Source organism: Pygocentrus nattereri, chromosome 21, assembly GCF_015220715.1.
Source record: "Pygocentrus nattereri isolate fPygNat1 chromosome 21, fPygNat1.pri, whole genome shotgun sequence".
NCBI classification, from domain to species: domain Eukaryota; kingdom Metazoa; phylum Chordata; class Actinopteri; order Characiformes; family Serrasalmidae; genus Pygocentrus; species Pygocentrus nattereri.
Genome location: NC_051231.1, coordinates 21,258,698 through 21,278,865, shown reverse-complemented (window position 1 = coordinate 21,278,865; position 20,168 = coordinate 21,258,698). Strand labels below are relative to the sequence as shown.

The 20,168-nt window shown below is 40.1% G+C and overlaps 1 protein-coding gene across 6 annotated transcripts in view; it reads right to left on the bottom strand.

The window, feature by feature from the left end:
- The window catches only part of atp2b4 (ATPase plasma membrane Ca2+ transporting 4), a 98,653-nt gene that overhangs the window by 55,421 nt on the left and 23,064 nt on the right, over positions 1-20,168 (bottom strand). For 4 of the 6 annotated variants that reach the window (XM_037532320.1, XM_017694715.2, XM_017694714.2 and 1 more), the window contains exon 2: positions 12,107-12,583. In XM_037532320.1, coding sequence (XP_037388217.1) covers positions 12,107-12,302 — 196 coding nt within the window. In that variant the 5' untranslated portion in view covers positions 12,303-12,583. Of the gene's footprint in view, positions 1-12,106; positions 12,584-20,168 lie in introns of those variants that run through there. The other 2 variants (XM_037532317.1, XM_037532318.1) reach the window with 1 other exon arrangement.

The following is a 20,168-nucleotide window of genomic DNA, read 5'->3' as shown; positions in this document are numbered from 1 at the left end:
CAATGCAAAGTTATGATGTAGAATTTTCAAACAAGTGACAAAGAACCTGAGGGTGACAGATCTGAAGGCATCTCTTACACTTGGTAACATCTGTGTTCATGAGTCTATCAAAAGAAAAGTACTGAACAAGAGTAGTACTCGTGTGGTATTTTTACAGAGGTAAACACTGCTCTCTGAAAACATTGCAAAAAAACACCTGAAATGTTCCACACCAACACAGAAACGACATTCTGGGGACATGCAAGGCAAAAGTTTGAGAACACAAACCACAGCAACTCCAAAGCCTCATTCTAGCAGTGAAGCACGATGGTGGCGGAGTCTATAATGGTGTTGAGCTGCTTTGGTGCTTGGAAAACTACCCATAATTAAGGCGCTAAATTCCGTATTTTATTTTTTTTTTTTTTCACAAAACAGGCTGGGTCACATCTAAATGATCCAGAAACACACAAGTAATAAACAACAACCACAACAGAGAGCTTAATCCCATTTAGATGAGTCATCTTTAAAAAAATCTTTACGTATTATTATGTCTAACGCCAAGATAAGACCACATTTTCATGCAGATATCCAAACCATTTAATGTATTTGTAAATGTATATGTAACTATGTGTGTCAATGCAGGGAAAGGAAGTTACAATTAATGCCCCTCGGAAGGAACTGACAGTGCAGAGACAAAACATGAAGGTAAAAAAAAGAAGTAAGGAGTGGTATGGGATTTTATATTCTTAAGGCAGCAAAAATGGGCTTACTCAAATTATTCCTCCCAGGATAAACAATGCCCTTGCCTCATTCTCCATCACCTTCTCTCCCTTCTTGCCTCTCTTCATGTCGATCGTTCTCACTTCATTAATTCAGGGCTCGATATGGAGACGCATCAGGGTTCCAGGTGAATTCAGTGTTGAGTTCAGCTTGTTTATCCATCACTAATGCTAAACCAAGACTTTTGAAGCTGGCAAACAGTTTGACCAGAGGTTTCCCGTGGCAGCTCTCTTCAGTAACACCATACAGGTCCCCAGTAAGCGAGCAACCTTTATTTTTCCAAGCTTCTCTAAGCTATCTAGAGGGGCAAAAGGTCAGAAGTATCTCACTCTCCCTCTTTTACCATTAGTAGTCTGGGCAGTGGTGACTAGCTGCAGCAGAGTGATTTGTATGTGTGCAGGCACTTTTACGAGATTGGGAATTAAGACGAAAACATCCACGGCCTCCCGGAGGAATAGCAGAGTCGAAAGCAGCATTTCAATGACAAAGGAGCCCTGCAGCTCCTCCTCGAGCTCTTCATCTGAGCCCAGGCGTTGTTTTTGAAGGCTCCGTCACCAGAGCACTCTCCATCTGAAAGAACGAGCCACAGCGCTGCATTCCTAGCGGGCTCCTGGTCAGCATCATAGAAGCCACCAGATTTCTTCCAGTAAAAATGACTGAGGCATGCCATGCTTCAACATTCAGCAGGCACTCCATCCTTCCTTGTCAAACACAGCCAAAGCCATATGGAGGAGAAATGCCAGTCACATAAATCAGATATTCTGCATCTTGCTCTAGCTCCTATTTCGAGGTACATGTAACAAGGAGGGGTGGAAAGCAGACATGCAGAGAAGGCAGATAAAGCAGCAGAGCAGCAAGTGGAAACTGCAGTCCCATACTAAACCACATGATATATCTCCGTAGGATTGGGTTATTTGATGATATTATCGCTGTCATGTGAACAGTCATGATCAACGTTTACTTCTGCATTTATTCAACAATATTCATTTTAAAATATTGGAAAAGTCTTAAGCCATTCAAATAAAATTAGTTTAATCTGTTTTGTGAAATCATTCGCTTCCCTGCACCATTTTCTCCACTATTGCAAGTACAACGTGTAACCAACTTTCTTTTTTTCCACCAAACTACATGCTAGCTAGATACCAAGGACTCAAAATAGTACACTGGATTTTCAATATTTTGAACCAAAAAAAAAATAAAAAAGAGGAATCTGTGGTTAACATTTTTGCATGTCAGTGAAACACACCAGACTCAGTGATAGTCAGACATATAGGGATATGAAGAGACTATTCTGTTTCATCGCTCTAATTTGAAGTGACAATATCTGTCTTAACTCCAGGTGCAACTCAAGTAAGTTTCCAACTGCTCTGGTTTGTAAGCTTGATAGCAGAATACTCAGCCTCTGCATTATGTCTGACTTTAGAATGTGTTCTTTTTTGAGCAGCTTAAAAATATGCTTCAGCTAGCATAGAGGCTCATTTACAATTGAAAACATGGCCACTCCCTCATTTATCAAAACGAACTAATAACTTGATAATAATTTGATAGCTGCAGCATTTAATAGATAAGACTTTCCAGATTAATACAATCATCAGCAGACACTGTAGAAAACTATTCAACACCGCTATGTGGCTAAATCGGAAAATTAGCCAAATAAGGCTTACATATTATTTGATTAACCATCTTTTTTAGAATATGACTGATAACAACTGAAAATCAAATAGTGTAACCAAACCAAAATATTATTAAAGTGTTTGTACTCCTAACACTAATGAAATCTGACCATTTCAGTCACCTCTCAGTTGAGGGGCGCGGCTGTGAAGGGGGATGGTGTCAAGGTGACCGATGGCGAAGGCTGTATGTGTTTGTGTGTGTGTATTTTTCTGAAGGGAGACGGCTGTGATGGCGATGGAGGAGGACTGTTAATAGGGGCTGCAGCGGTCACAGAGGCTGGGATGGCGGCCAAACACAACAGGCTGCATTTAAGACGTGGGACAGAAATAATTCAAAAAGGAGAGAGAGAGACAAGGGGAGGAGAGAAGACTGCAGTATACCCAAGCTCACTTTCACACGTTCTTTGTCCTGCGACATGCATGAGTCAGAATCGAGGATGAGTGCTACATTGGATTCAGTACTTCTGAAGGGTGTGAAGCTTCTCCACAGTGGCACCCACCTGCATCAATAACAGCTTTGCTGTTATGCTAACAATTTTACCACACCAGCAAATAACTATGTTCATAGTTAATGGCTCTAACCATTGTGTGGAATAGTCAGGGCTTCTACTCTACTTCATATAAGCCCCATTTCTCACTGAAGGACCAACTTCTATCATTTAGAGCAATGAGAGTTCTTGAACACATGGACAGCATAAGGGCTGTGGCTTTTTGGCATGCAGCCAGTGCACTCTCTCTCCAAGCGAATGTGTGTTTGTGAATGCGCATGTGTGTACATGTTTATGAGTGTGAGAATGTGTGCGCCTCCACACAGCGTATGCATCTTACCATCACATCATCACTCTTCCTGAAAAGTAATTTCATCAAACAACCTGTTATTTTGTACACCTACAATGAGTATATTTGGTGCAACTTAGGTTACGGGAATGAGACATAGTCTTGACAAAAGGTTGTGTTGTTCAGATACATGTGCACATCTCTGCACTTCCTCTAAACCATGATGTCAGCAAATTAATTCTGAGCACAATGAATCCCAAATATCTTTACTAACCAATCTGTAATGTACAAACAGAGCTCCTGGTTCACCAATAGTGTTCATGTGATGGAACTAACTCCCTTGAAGCAGGTTACAATGTGCATGTCTCTGCATGCCCTGTGTTTCGCTCTAATTAGTCATTCATATTATTATATGACTGACTTGTCACTGAAATGATGTGAGCATGCAAGCACACATGAACGGGGGGGCACTTGCCATCACAAACAATTTCATACTCAATGAGTGTCCATTTGTCAACATGACACACCAAAAGGAATCACTGTTCGGATGAAAAAAAAACACTCCGCTACTTCACTCAGAATGCCGCTAATTTCCAGTTTATTAAACTGCATATATAATCAGCAAAGCAGTACTGGCTTGATTTTAATTAAAAAGTGCCATGTGTGCTCATGTTTTAATTAAATACATGTAATATGTGATTTGTTGTTCATGTTTTAAGTGTTTACAAAAGACAGACTTAGTGATGGATAACAGTGTTTTGTGATTTCAGAACAAATAACATGTTGAAAATGGAAATTTCCACTTTTATTCACTTAAACTAAACAATAGCAATGCAAATATAAAAATAATATAAAATATTCATTCGGCTTAAACATTTCATTATCTTCAGTGCTACACCACAATGCTACAAGTATGATCACTGTATTTTTCCATTCAGCTCACAATGACTACAGAAACGCCCAGCATTAAAGCTCCTAATGGCTGTTAATAATATTTGAGCTTTCTAAATATGGCTGCCCTGCCTGAGCAATGATGAGATGAAAAAAGGATATGGACCACTCTGTATGCTACAATGTCTTAGAATAGAAACAGCTGAAGGTGTGCTTTTTATAGGAATATGTTAGCTAACGTTTTATCTCAGGTGGTAACTGCCTGTTAAGCTACAAGGACAAACCACAGGGGGAAAATGCAGGTAAACAAAAAGAAAAGTATTTCTAGCCAAATGTGGGTCATTAGCTAAAAAAAGACACCTACAATCAGAAATCTAAGTGACCTGGCGAAATAAGTTCAGGTAACAGAAGATTTTTACGTAATACTGAGATCTGATTATGAAACACCCACACACAAACACACCCCACACAGATACCACAGGAGTACTGATCCTCATGACATCTTCAAGCTTGGTATGTCTTGACCTTTCTGGACCCCCTACAGAGGCTCCATAAAGCAATCTGCTTAAAACCATCTTAAGGGATTAATGTTCATCTTAACCTTCACCAGGTCACACACACACACAGACCACAGCCATAATACACGCCATGAAGTGGCTTTCATTACTGGTTATGAGTGGCAAACATGACAATATGTTTTGATACTGCAACAAATTACAACACTACACACTTTTGGGATATATCATGGCTGATGTCAGTTTTTGTATAACCCTATTCAACTTCATGTATCATAAAAGACAGACTTAGATCAATTAGTCTGTAAACATCAACAACTAGTGTATAGCAAAAAGACAGCACTTTTACACAAAGGCAGCACATGTCTCAGCATTAATGATATACCCTCTTATACCATGACAGAGACTGGCTTTTGAACTTTATGCTGGTAACAATCTGGGTTTACTTCTTTAGCCCAGAGAACACAATGTCCATTATTTCCAAAAACAATCTGAAAGGAGGATGTATCAGACCAAAGCACACATTTTCATTGTGCATTACTTCATTTTAGATTAACTTTAGCCCAGAGAAGGCTGCGTTTCTGGACATTGTTGATATATGGATTCTGCTGTGCACAGGGCTTAAACAAGGAAGATTTCTGTTCCTGAAATCTGTTTTGTGTGTGTGTGTGTATATGTATGTATATTTTATATATATATATATATATATATATATATATATATATATATATATATATATATATATATATATATATATACATGCAACAATTAAAATGAACAAAAATGGAGATGCATGTTTTTCTTTGGACAGTGACGATATTCAGCCATATTCTTACTACAAGACAGTTACAGGACAGTTGCCCATCACTGTACATTGCAGTTGCTTCATTAACATTTTGTCATAAAATATTACACATATCACAACATAGCACTGTTTAGAAGTAATTTTTGGTCACCAAATTACCACTGCGAGTCTTATATACCACTAAGCTAATGGCACCCCTCTTCCCACACTAGGGCTGAATCTCAAATGACTCTTTGCTCCCTACATCATGTACTACATAGGACTTTAAATACTGGCTACTGCACCCCAACAATGCATGCAATAGCTTAAAAATGGTCATTTGGTATTCAGCCACATCCACACTGACAAACAGTGCACTACTTGGTTGTCGAAGCTCTAATTTCAAAACTTCCCCAACACAGTATTTATAAAGCACAGAGCCATTTGAGACTTAGACTGGGTTTTATGCTGCATAAGGCAGATCTGAAGACTTTTATATTGTTGTTTTATAGTCACATCGGAAGTACTTCTTCAAGTACTAATTCAAGCCTGTTATAGTAATGATTAAGTTGTTTAGCATTTATGCTGTGTTTCAGCCCATTAGCTAGCTGACCAGCCTAGTTCTAGATAAGAAAATAAGTCATCAGCTACTCAGTTTAAACAGAATTTGGTGCTTTCATCATCAATACACACAGAGGTCCATGCAAACAGCATTAGGGTCAAAAATTTTTCCATTTACTGCATGGATATTTTGTGACTTGGTGTAATATAAAATTCAGTTATTATGAGGTGGTTACAGGTGTTCTTATATCACACACTGCCAGATAATTTATAATCATGTGTGCATCATTAATATTAATAATAAATGAATAGTAAACACAACTTGTATTTGTGGAAGCAGCATGTTGATTGACAGTGGTTTCCGAGCTCCCGCAGTGATATCAATCACAGAAGCACGCCGGTGTTTAATGCAGTGCTGTCTGAAAGACTGAAAGTTAGGAGCATTCTGTTGTTGTTTCTGGCCTTGCTTTTTATGCACGTTGTGGAAAAGTAAAACTATTTACTGATGCATTTTTGGTAAAGTGGTAAGTGACCCACTCATTCACATAAAGGTCTTAAACTTTCCTGGATGCTCCTTTTATAGCCATGCATGATTACATCACCTCTTCAAAAACGTTTTCTGATCATTTAACAGTGTCCTAGTCTCAAATTGCTTTTTCACTTTTTCAGATACATGTTGCATGCATCAACTTCAGAATGGGCTTATGAGAACAAAGAACAATGATGGTGATAAGATTAAATCATTAAGAAAGTAAGAAAACATTAAATATCTTGTCTTAGTATCATTTTTTTATTAAATTACAGGTTATATTCATAATAATTGCTTTCTGTTTCTATTTCAGATACTGTCACTACTTTTTTGTTTGCAGGGTTTGTAGTATATTTTTTGCAAATTCTGAATGAAACTGTCCATAATGCCTTCACTTGGTATTGATTGCTATATGGACCAATGCAAATATCCAATAATTGTCATGTACATACCTGCTGATTCATATATACATACACACACACACACACACACACACACACACACACACGTTATGGATGAAAATTTTTTGACCAAAAAAAAAAAATCAACCATCATTAGTTGATTGCTTTCCAGAAAGTCTAAAATCAAGGACACAATCTATCAAAATTTCAGTTTGTATAAACTGTAAAACAAGTTGGCCCACAAACTACTATGTACATGAAGTAAACGATCAGAAACAGTATTATACACAGGTTTCCTTTGATGTATTTGGCAACACCTGATAAGCGATTACATCTGTAATGATATGTTTCTTTGTTATCAGAAGCTTACAACTGCTATAAACAAATTAAGTTTCTCCAAATGTGATCATGACCCTGTTTTTCATCTTGTTCAAAATGATGTTTTAACTATTGCAAACAGTTCTATTTCAACAGGTGCTTTTCCAGATACTTTTAAAACTGCCCTGGTGAAGCCTCTGCTAAAACAAAATAGTATGGATCTTTTCATACTACATAATTTTAGATCAATTTCGAACCTTCCTTTTTTAAAGTAAAGTTCAGGGAAAAGTTGTTTTCAATGCGTATCTAATTGGTGTCAGATATTTTTTCAGCAGTGGTTAAAGAGCAAAATTCTGCACAGTCACTTGTACGGCCTGATGTCCATTCACTCCAGCTTAACCACACCTCACATTGTCCTCACTGTAATTAAAGCTGAAGGACATTATTGAGCAGCTCGACCCAAGGGAGACACCATCTACACTGCTTCCTTCCACAATCACCATCTCTCTAGGCCCGGGGGGCCATGTTACAGTAAAGGAAGGATAATGCATTAGAAGTTCCGTCCATCTGCATTTGCTTCCTCCCTCACTCAATCTGCGCTCAATCCGTCTTGATTAGGCCTGCTAGCTGAGTAGGGGAATGAAATGAAAGCCCAAAACATGGCTTCTTGCTTCTCACAACCCATTTCTGTTTTCTGCTAGACGAGGCAACCTGATACCAAATAAATATCTGTGGTAATGGACTGCCTAGTAAACTTTATGAAGTTATACATGAGGAAATAGACTAAAATACTGATACAATTTGGGTGCTGTAGTAACTTCCTTCAGGCAAACAAAAACGAATGAACTATACTTTTCTGTGGGTATGCCAATGTCAACATTCACACGTTTTTCCAATGACACCCTGCTAAATTACACAGTAACTTAGACACATATGCAAATGGTAAATGGGATATCAAGGAAGGACTATAAACTGGACAAAACTGTCTCTATTGGACTCAAAATGGCCTTTTCCCCCTCCTTAATAAAAATGGCTTTTGCAATTGCAAGCAAATTGCTTTTTGCTACTCATGGCAGCCTTAATGACGGCTCATAAATCACCACTAATCTCTATTTTTAAGCACCACCTGTTTTAGATGCAAAACTCACGAAGCATTTCTCAGGCCTTCTCATGAGTGCATCAATTGCCAAACATTTGGCCACTTTCATCAGCATAAATCCTTGCAAATTTTGCAAGTGAATACATTATGAAGCTTAGCTATTACAGCAAATAAATGCAGGTCCATGGACACAATTGTTCTGGTTAGCAACTGAGAAAATTCAACCTGCACCTGCGGCTTCTGAAGTAGAGCATAACGTGATCAAGAGTGCAAATAGTGTGTAATTAGCACTGTTGTGGCTATAAATGTTTTTAAATATACATATTTTTTTCTTCATTCATTTAAGCTCATTTGTATTTTCAATTCATATACTGGTCTATAGTTCAGAATAAGACAAATTAATGAAATCATCCTTCTTGACTTCTCCCCAGGAACGTGACTAATCTAATGTCCCCTGGACTCCCAAACACACAATACACCTTCGACAAGACCCTCACAGAGTAAGTATAATTTGGGCAGTGGATAATTTTCAGAATCGAAAATGGCACAGTAGTGGCATGTTAGTGTCTGGTAGATATGGTTGCTGTCCACTAAACACCCTGTCCCCTTACTGTCTGCTATAATAAGCACTCTTGTTGCTTCACCATGTAGACAAACTAAAAGATGACAGCTGCACATTTTGTGCTGCACAGTTGCTGTACAGTTTATGCTCTGTAGTCCTTCATCAGTGGCCAGCCGATATTTCTGGACAGTGGGTTGTTCTCAGTCCAGCAGTTACTCTGAATTGTTTAAAAACTCCAGTAACACTGCTCTGTGTGACTCACTTATGTATAATTCACACTAACATGTCAGTGTCACTACATTACTGAGAACGATCCACCACCCAAATATTATCTGCTCAGTGACGATCCTGTGGGGATCCTGACCATTAATGAACAGGGTTAAAGGGAGAACTAACAAATTAACCCAGATGAACTGCAATCTGTAATTACAAAATGCACAATGCACCTATATAGTGATTGGACTTTATAAAATGGACATTAAATGTAGGAACAAGGTAAGTGAACTTATTACATTTCTTTGGGAAATTTTGGAAATGTATAATTTAGTGGACAGCATCCCCCCCCCCCCCCCCCCCCCAAATTCCAAAATTATGATTATTACATGTCTCAGCCAACCAAAATCATGGAAATGTTTCAGCATCCTTCCTCAAGCAAAAGAGAGAAACTGTAGTGAGGGTGGCGGAGGCAGTAAATGAGTCCGAATTATGAGGTTAAGAGAGTCGCTGCGAAACATATACTGCATGATCACCTTGAGGGTGATGTTTTTGTTTCAATCCTGAACATGAAAAAGTTTGGGATTTTTTATTTCTATTTATTTCTACTCTGACTAGCTCCAGCGTTGGCTTTAGTATTCGCTGATCTGAAGGAATAGCTTCAGTTACTAAACCATTCTTTTTTTTTTTTTTTAGAAACGTACAACAACAAACAACCTACTAGACACTACCCAACGCTACCATGAATCCTGTACTGAAAGTCTGACAGAAGCAACAATAATAACAAATCGAAGTGGGAATCATTAAGACTTGCGCAAATGGTTCTTCAATAGCAAACTTTTATGCATTCAAGTATATTTGTAGGTCTACATTATGTTGTAATGTGTGGTTTAGATTAGAAGAACAAATTTGCACTCTACAAGACTAATAATGATTGACTGTTCTTCACCAGCCAAGACTGCAATGGAAACAGCAACCAGTCAAGCAAATGAAGCGCTACTACCATTTCTAATGATTTTTCCCCCAGTGCAATATTTCAGTGTGCAACACTGGAAAAGGGAACGTCATTTGGGTACAGACAATTTATGATGTTTCAAAAAAATTCTCTATGGTGATTTTTTTAATTTGTGAAAAAATGTGGGCCCATTTCACCAATTTGTTTCAGAATATCACTCGCATACAAAATAGCTCAAACCCCTCCAAAGATCCCAAGTTTCTCCAGTACCCTGTTGAGCATCTAAACACCGCTTATCTAATTTGGCTTGAACATTGCTTTTTCCGCCCACACCCCTGTTTAAGGGTGAAAGAGAAAACATAATTACGCTCCTTTCATTAAAATGAGTAATTTCTTGTGTGGGGAGCATCAGTACAGCTGTCCCTTGATTACTAAATGGAACCAAGCAATGATCTATGAAGTAATTAGGAGAATGGTGTGGAACAAATTTAAATGCTGGAAAGGACTAGTGGGGCCATATGTTAAAGTAGAGAGAAGTAGTGCTGTTTTCCTTGCAAAACAAAGTAGTTCCTTAAAAGCGAAGCATACCCTGCTCAACTGGTTACAGAGACAGGAGCTAAATGATGCTGCAGCTGAAGTAATAAATGAATTTGCAAAGGCAAATTACTGATGGTACTGAATTCCGAGGAAGTGTTCAGGGAATCATGGAATCACAGTGCTTCTGAAAATAAGGTTTGTCACTGAAACCTTGCCATATAACAATATAGTATACTGATATTGCTGATTTAAGATTAAAACGAAGCTCTTAAAGCTGGCACTAATTTCAAGCTGACAACAAAGCTTTTTTAATCATTTGTACAGAATTCTGAAAGGAGCATTGGAATTCATTAATCCTGTTGCTAGTGGTAATGGTCTCAAATTTAAATACTGGAACAGTTCAGAAATATTCTAGCATTTCCGGAGAATATCCGTTACAGATGGAAGGTTTGCGTGCTCACCTTCTTCAGATGTTGCCACAGGGGGCATGTTTTAGCTTTGGGAGGCTTTGGAGATACTGACAAAAAAATGCCTAGAGGTTTCTGCATTACAAGAAAAACTACATCGTCTGTAATCAACCTCTTGAACTTAAGTATTTCCAGCAAAGAGCAGCTAGAACCCACACTACATGCAAAATCATCATGTCATCAAATGCCACTAGAATAAGTCACTGAGCTCTATAATTGGACTTTTCCATCAGTTTAGCCCATTAGCTGATGTTCACTCCCTACTCGGGTTTTCATCTGCCTGGAGCCTTGAGACAGGAGACCTCTACCACAGCTTGTCAAGGAGTGAGGGTAAGTATTTATGTTGGTGTATGTGTTCAGACATGTGAGGAAATGCATATATGTAGAGTGGTGGCTCCCAACCCTGGTCCTGGAGTACCCTTTACAAGATTATTGTCTTGTTCTCACTCTAATTGACCCACTTCAATTGAGGAAGAGCTTGTTAATTAGCTAATTAACTGGATTGTGTATGTTAGAAAGAAAAACACTAAACATACTAAACCACCAAAAAACTGTGGTGATTAAGAAAGCCAGCTCAATCACTAGAATGACTTTGGACCCTGGAGTGGAGGAAGTGAAAGACATTTCTGTCTATTGTATCACCTCTAGGAGCATCTTTAGCTACTATGACATTTGACCACAGTCTTCTAACACTGTTGGAGATCTATCCTAGATAGATCTATCTATCCTAGATCCTAGACAGTAGTCTTGCAGGGCCAGACTTGCTCTCTTAACAGGAATGTTTGGGGACAACTTGCTACACTTTCGACATGTACAGCATTATCCCCATAAATAAAAATTTACCACATGTAATGTGTTCTCCACACTCTACACATTTACATGCTTAACTGGAGTTTTTGGGGGCATGTGTCAGCCATGCTAACTGACATTACATCCCTAAACTAATGACAGGCATATTGTCAAATCTATGTTGTCAACTACAGGGACTGGAAACCACTGGTGTAGAGGCACTACATCCAATGAGTTATGAGTGTAGGTGTGTGTGTTTCTGTCTGTTAGTCTTACCTTCAATGGGGGAGGTTTTCAGCCTGCGGCAGATTCCCTGCACATCTCCATGGACGTCTCTAATCTTGCCGACCGCCTCTGCACTCCTAAGCTCCATCAACTCCCGAAGATCCATCACTGTGCAGCCAAAGTCCCCATCATGGTTGCCTTCGGCCACAGAGTTCCCCGGCAGATGGTCAGCAGTGTTGTTGGCCATTTTCGTATGCCTGGCTGTGGTTCAGTCCACTCCTTCTGACACTTTGTGGGTGGGCCTGTCGCAAAATTTAACTTCACAGAAGAGGGATACTTTTGATGGATAGTAGATTTCTAACAGGTTCAACGGATTTCAGGTTCTGCAGAAATGAATGAAGAGTTCTGCTGTCTTCTTGCAGGAAGTTGAAGAGGACCATTAGGGGAAAGACCTCTGATGAAAAAAGCTGGGTTGGGTGAGCATGTTACCACGTCTTTGAAGCCCAGGCTTTCTTCAGCTCACAGCAACTGCAACAGAGAGCATATTTGGGGAAAAACACTTTAGACTGTGAAGCAATTCAACATGACTCTCACTGCCTAATACTAAACATTGTAATGAAACATATGTAAGTAATTTAAAAGGAAATGCTGACACCTTCTAGACACATAGTGAGTAACCACTGTATTTTTTCTGTATCTTGTGTTGGGGGAACCGCATACAAAGACGAAATCCATTATGAAATAAAAACCTAGAATGTTTTAACATCTTCAAGTCTCTTCCTTCTATAAAAAGGAATAAATATTCCATCTGCAATAGAACAGGGATAGATGCTAGAGAACCCATAAGAGAGAAGCACTTGCACATTTCATAGGATTCACTTGGGGGAAGAAAGCCCAGTTTCTTTTTCTGTACTGGTCATACATAAATGATGCACCCCTGTGGAATCCCCAATTTTGGCACACAGAGAGGGGAGACATTTGCTTTGCTGTTTCGGTGCCATTCACCCCAGTTCTCTCTGCATGTTTGTGTGCATGTTTCTGAGTGTGTGAGTAAAAGAAAGAATGAAAGCAAGACTAAGACAGAGAGCGGGCCGGAGACAGAGGGGGAGAGATGGTGACATTCAGAGAGACAGAGATATTGCAAATGTGTGTGAGAAAGAGACAAAGAGGGGTTTCTGGTCTCAGATTAAGCTGGCACTATGAGGTCCATCAGTATTGGAGATAAGTGCTCTGTGCTAATGTGAGATAGTCATGGGGTCCAGCTCCAACGGGTTTCCTTAAACACTTCAAACGTTCAAAATGGAGGTCACACTTTGATGTATGCTTGCACTGATCCAAAATGAAATACTAGGTTGGGATTCCACTGCACTATTCCCATTCTATAGACAAGCTCTCTCTTTCAAACCCCAACACACACATCCAGAGTCATTTACAGTGTGTCTATGTGTTGGCTGTTGGTGCAAAGCCCTGAGGTGAGTTTTAACCCAGATTTGATTACTGACCGCAGCTCGTGTCTTTGCGCTACTGCAGCCCTAACTCCGGGCTTGCTTGTAAATCACGCTGATTTAACCGCTTCCTGACAGTCGCTGGGCTAATATATGAGGACATTTATATTCTCATCATAATAAGGTCCTCTCTCTGTAAGAACTCAATTGATTAGACTCTAAAGTGACTGACCCGCTGGAGGCTACTGATCAACACATAGTGACCGGATTCTCCATACCAGTTTCCGCAGCAAGCCTGCAGTAGGAGATGGACACCTAGCACATCAGAATTGTAGGAAAAACAGTCCTCTCACTATGCCTTAAAGCAACAGTTCAGCAATTAATTAATAAATGTATATAAATAAGTAAGTACACAACTTTTACCTTGCCCCGCATAAAGCCCATCAGCTAAGACATTTTAGGTCTCCAAGTTTGCTTCCTTTTGTTTTGCACTGCTGCTCTGGGTCTTATGTAACTACCTACCATATATCACCAATTAGCAATGTGCAAACATCTTGCCTAAATCATCAAAACACTTCTCAAACCACATCAAGTTTTAAGTAATCTCAAACAGACTTGTTTATGAGGTTTCTAACACTTTGCAACAGGTTGTTATTTATAAAATAACTTTGTTATTTACCTTTTTGCTGTGAGCACTGTTTAGAACTTTTGCCCTAGTTTCTTAGCTTGGTAGATGATTTAGACCAGCGACCATGCTTGACCACAACCCCCTCACCTGCTTGTTAAATTTGTAAAACTTTTTCCATCAGATCTCTTCACAGAAAAAGTTTCTGACATGTGTTATAACATGTTATCATGCTTGTTATTGTAATTATGATGGTGTCCTGTGTTCATAGTAACCTGCTCAGCCTTTAGTGCTATGACCAAAAAAAGCCTGCAGTTTTGACGATACAGACGTGTCAATACATCAGTACACTCCACTGTTCTAAGTCAAGACCAGGAGAGGAGCCATAGTAAAAGTTCAACAGGTTTTCATCAAACAAAATAATCAATAAAAGCAACATTGTGGGTCATCAGAAAAGGTAAGTGTAGCACAGGATGTGCTACCCCGGTCTCAAGGAGGACACTGGAGGCAGGATTCAGAATTGCAGCAGCCATTACTTTATTTCACTACAAACCACCTTTATTTCACTACAACTATTACACCACAAAAACCAATGCTATGATAAGCTGGCCACTTTGCAATGGCTTACACTAACTAGACTTTTCAGTCCTTCACTAGAGCTTTCCAGCCAGATCAGCATCAGCTGGCTCTCATTAAGGGCAACGCAGAGGGAACAAGAGCTCGTCGCTCCGCCTCCTCGTTACCACCCCCAGCTTGCAGCTCGGCCGCCCAGGTCAAACGTGAGATGTAGTGAAGCGGCCTTGCTGTGTAACCAGGGGCGGGGCCCAGGCGACAGAGCTCAGGACTCGCTCGTTGCCTGCACCAGCGTCCTCTTCCTCTCGCCGTCACTCTCAGAATCGCATTCGTTGGGGGAGTCTCGGGCTTTGTGCTCCCCCTCCACACTCGCGGCTCTCTCCCTGCCATCCTCCACCTTCTTCCCGGCTCTCATGGCCGTCGGGGCCCGGGGGCGGGTGCATGCCACAGTAAGATGTGTCCTCAGCGCGTGTGTATCCCATCATTGTGGGTAGGCCAGAGGATATCTGATTGAGTTTAACTTGCACATTAGTCTAATGTAACAGATGTGTGTAAATGTCGGAGGGCGGAAATGCCAGATGAGCATGCTCTTACAGTGTTTTCAAATAAAACAGCTTCGACCATACCAAATGTCACCAGCCGCCAGAGGCAAAGGAAGAGCCCATCTGAAGCACACAGAAATTAGTGGGACTCACAGAAAGGTTTTGGTGAAACCACCTGTGTACTCCTTTTTATGAATGTCTGTAGTGATGGGCCAGGTGTTTTCATTATGACACTGCCTGAAATGCTTCTACTAAATTCTTCAGATTCTTTTTACTGAAAAGCAAAATTTAATGGCAGAGCATGAGGTTTGTGGAACAAATTTATATAATGTTATTCTCTTAGGGTAGCTTAATGGATAGAGACAAACCAGGGCCAAATGACCAAAGGGCAAATATATAGGGATTATGCCACTGCAAGAAACTGAGAGCAGAGAATTACCAGCAATAGCAATGATCTTGAAAATCTGCTATATGAGAGGAACTCTGTGCAGTCAGGACAAAAAAGGGCTTTGATCAAACACATTTAGAGATTATAAAGGAATTCATGCATATGCAGAAATGTTGAAGGAAACTTGCACCAGTTTTTATTTCATGAGTACAGAATGTTTTAGATTTACTGGATTTAATACATTGAGGAGAATCATACAGTGCAATAGGGGAGTGATTCAGCCTGGCAGTCTGCAGTGGCATCTTGCTGTGACTTAATGTCCAAACCATTTCTATGATATAATACAAGGCTATATTATTATTATTATTATTATTATTATTATTATTATTATTATTAATAATAATAATAATAATAATAATAATAATAATAATAATAAGCAGAAGAAGGAGAAGAAGAAGAAGAAGGATACCATCTCAAGTACATGTACCAATTCCTTTTGGATGAATAAAGAAATGATTATTGAAGAAGAAGAAGAAAAAAAAAAGATTATGAAAGACTATAAAAAGTTTTGTCGAGCTTTTTGGAAGCATTTCGATACCAGCAGCCTACCAAACCAGAGCTTTGCCCACAAGGTCCCAGAGCATTCTAGGAAGTGTACTTCTTGTCCTTTGGATCACCCGCAGTCATTTGTGTGTGTGTGTGTGTGTGTGTATCCCGATGCTGAACTATTTCCCTCGCTGTTGTTCCCGGAGTCAGACTCCATTACCCAGACTCCTCAGCGGAGTCATGTGACTCCTGACCCTTCACCCTCAGCCCATCAGCGCTTTCACTCTCCCAAATATTGGTGTTACTCACCTGTTCATGATTTTCTCCTGATTAGTTAGCTTAGTATTTAAGCCCGGGCTGTATGTCTAATGCATGTGTGTATATATATATATATATATATATATATATATATATATATATATATATATATATATATATATATATATATATATATATATATAAAATACAATATTGTGATGTGGAGTTAGTGAGCAGATGTTTGCAGTTAAAAGGCAACAGATATATATGTGTGTGTGTATGTATGTATGTATGTATGTATGTATGTATGTATACATAGACTGCTTTCATTTACTGACTGCAAAAAATGTGCAAAGCATCTGGCTGTTATGAAACCTGATGGAACAGAATTAAGCTTAATTATCCGGAATACAAGTGTCACCTAGACACTAGTGAATACAACACAGGCCTAGACACACTTTTTCAGACAAAAAAAATTGTGCACAAAAGTTCAACGAGCCAAAGTATCTTCAAAAACTGTTCTATGCAAACTTTTTAGACATGTCTAGATGAACACTTACATAGTCATTTGTGCCTCTCTCAAACTGCACTGCTTTTTTAAATTGAATCGGTGCTTCTAGTTAGCACTGGCATTGTCAATTAACAAAGCACTTACAAGGCAATTATTGCGACATGAACAAAGTGGTGAAGGGAGAAGGGAAAAATCTGGCAGATGAATTGCACCTTTGTTGGTGAACTTTTGGCACCAATAATGCATTAAGCAAGGCTGGAAAGCCCACACAGAGAAGCTGACATCAAACTGAGCCGGCAGCGAAGCTGGTGTATCGAGGGCAGGGGGGGTTGTTGCGCTTGCGCTGCCCACGTACTGCTTTTAATACATATGCATGCTGCCATGAGATCTCCAGACCCTCGGCAGAACCTGACAACAGACTGTAAAATGAGTGATTAGGACACAAGAGCAAGTGTGCTCAACTGTCAGCTGGGCCAGTTGCAAAAGAGACCTGGCCTAAAATTAATTTGTTAAGTAAAAGCAAAAAACATTGCTTGTAAATTGCTGTAATGATGGTAAGGTTGTCGCTAAAGATAATATTAATATTAATAAATGACTAATCTATCACTTACATTGACTATTAATCAGTTAAGCAGAGATTTTTAAAAAGATCAAACAATTAAGAGTTGATTGTAACTGAACAATAACAGACCATACATAGCCTTTCTAACATTACAGAATATTTATTCTTCTATTATAATATTTTAGAGAAAGAAAGAAACAAAGAATTCAGACAGAGAAGAAGAGACAGACAACAAAAATGAGGGGGTAGAATGAGAGATGGGAGACAGAGAGATTGAGAGAAGGAGCAGGAAGAAGTAAGAGAGAGAGAAAGAAGGAGGCACTGCTCTTAGATTAAAGAGTATGAGCTGGAGCTCGTAGGCAGCAGATGTAAATCATGAGCCCATCTGTTTCCTCTGCAGTCCTGCGATGGCAGTGCCAGCGTGGGCCTTAAGGCTCCGTATCCGCCTCCACAGCACCAGGGCTGCGCAAAAGCAGGACCCCTCTGCTCCCGCCCGCTCTTATTCATTCTCTCTCTCTCTCTCTCTCTCTCTCTCTACTTTTTTTAAAAGGATGACTCATCTGTCTACATCGCATCTCTGCAACTTTAAAAGTTTCAACCTGAAACAGTGCGCTGCTAAAAAGGGGAAAATATTTAAATACCCGCCGGTGTAGTCAACACCATGCAGACGGCAAGTCGGCATGCAACAATTATGATGCTGCTTTCAATTGTCTTCCCCGATGTCTAGATGTCTAAATCTCTAAATCAAGCATGTTTGCATCCCCTGAAACTTGAAAAAAGCAGCAGCTTCATACAGCGACTGAAATGACAAAGTAACTTTTATCTCTTTCATTAGTGATGGGATGGAATTAGACGGCCAGCTTGCCCCCTTTCAGAGTCAAGTAGGAAGATTGTGATGAGTTTTCTGTAAAACCTCTCCTTTTTGCAGAGGGAAATGCCTGGGCTAAGTCATCAGAGACAAGGAGAAGGAGTCAGGTGGACAATCAAACAGGCCAATGCACTTCCAATAATTAATGTTGGCGCACTGGATGGGGACAGTTATTGAATCAGTCCTGAAAGGCCCAAGTCAAATATGGTTCAGGCCAGGCGAGGCATGGAGGTCAGGAAAGACACAGAGAATTTTTAAGCTTTACCATGTATTCGAAGCTTAACATCCTTAGAAGTAACATAGACAAGACCGGTAATTGTTCCCTGTGGCAGGCAAGACTAACAGCAAGCAAACAAACCCTTCTGGTATACTGATGGCAGAGCATTTTTTTATTTCCCCTTAGAATGTTAAACATTAGACGTTTTTAACTGTGTCTCTGAGATTGATGCATGTAAATAACCTCTGTTCTGATTGGCTGCCCTGTATTGTTTCTCATTCAAAAAGCCGGCCTGAAATCTATGGAAATTTTGTTTCAGGGATCCTTTTGAATGTAGAAAATCAACAGACGCTGAGTATATAAATGTATTTGATTTTTTTAAGCCTCTGGAGCTTGCACATCAGTGATCGTGGTGCAGGGGAGCTCAGCAGTGAAGAGGCAGGTCGATAGCGTCTAACTAGCAGTCCCCAGCCCCTTCATAGTCAGCCCTTAAAGGCCATCCATCTCACCCAGGCTTCTGCTGGCCACGGCACCTCGTCTCTGGCTTTCATTCATCATTTGCTCAGGCGTCAGATGGGGGATGGAAAACGAATCAAGAGAGCAGGCAAGCTGGATGACAAACATGCACAAATCTTTAAAAAATATGAGAGATGAGCGAGCGAGCGAGCGAGCGAGCGAGCGAGCGAGCGAGCGAGCGAGAGAGAGAGAGAGAGAGAGAGAGAGAGAGAGAGAGAGAGAGAGAGAGAGAGAGAGAGAGAGAGAGAGAGAGAGAGAGAGAGAGAGTCAAACAGACAGAAAGTGCACAAATCTGAAAGAATAAGGTGAAGGATGTAGATCAAAGAGTCCTGGAAGCCGATGCAGAAGGGTGGCAGACCTGAAGTAAAGCAAAGAACCGATGCTGCTAGGGGACGAGAGGAGACACTGTATGATGATGGGAGAAAGAAAAAGGTGGGAGAGGGAGAGAGAAAACGAACGTGCAAGAACAAAAAAGTGATAGACAAAGAAAGGGAGCATGAGAGAGAGAACATTTGAATGAATAAGGTAGTTGGTTTAGATCAAAGCAGGTGAGTCCTGGAAGCTTTTGCAGAAGGGTGGCAGACATGAGATTAAGGAAGCTAAAAGAAGAGAGAGGAGATACTATGATTAAAGAGACAAAGAAAAGAAGAGAAAGGAAGACAGGAGAAGAAAGTGACAGAGAGAGGGTCAGAAAAGGGAAGAGAGAGAGAAAGAAAGAGAGTATAAGAGAGAGAGAGAGAGAGAGAGAGAGAGAGAGAGAGAGAGAGAGAGAGAGAGAGGGATAGAAACTGGAGGCATGTAACAGGATGGGGACTGTGTGTGTGGAGTATGTGTAGGCAGCGGCCTGCGCCCAGCCTCTCTCTGACTGCAGCCACACCTGCCTTGCATACTAAATCGGCAGAATGCAGAGCCCTCAACTCAGCAGCTCTCCCTGCACCAAACCCACCTGCGAGAACACATATATACACACCATATATACACATACACACTAAAGAAACTTCTTCATAGTGAAGCACTCACCAATTGTGTAATATCTAATTCAGCCAAGTCACACTGCAGTGA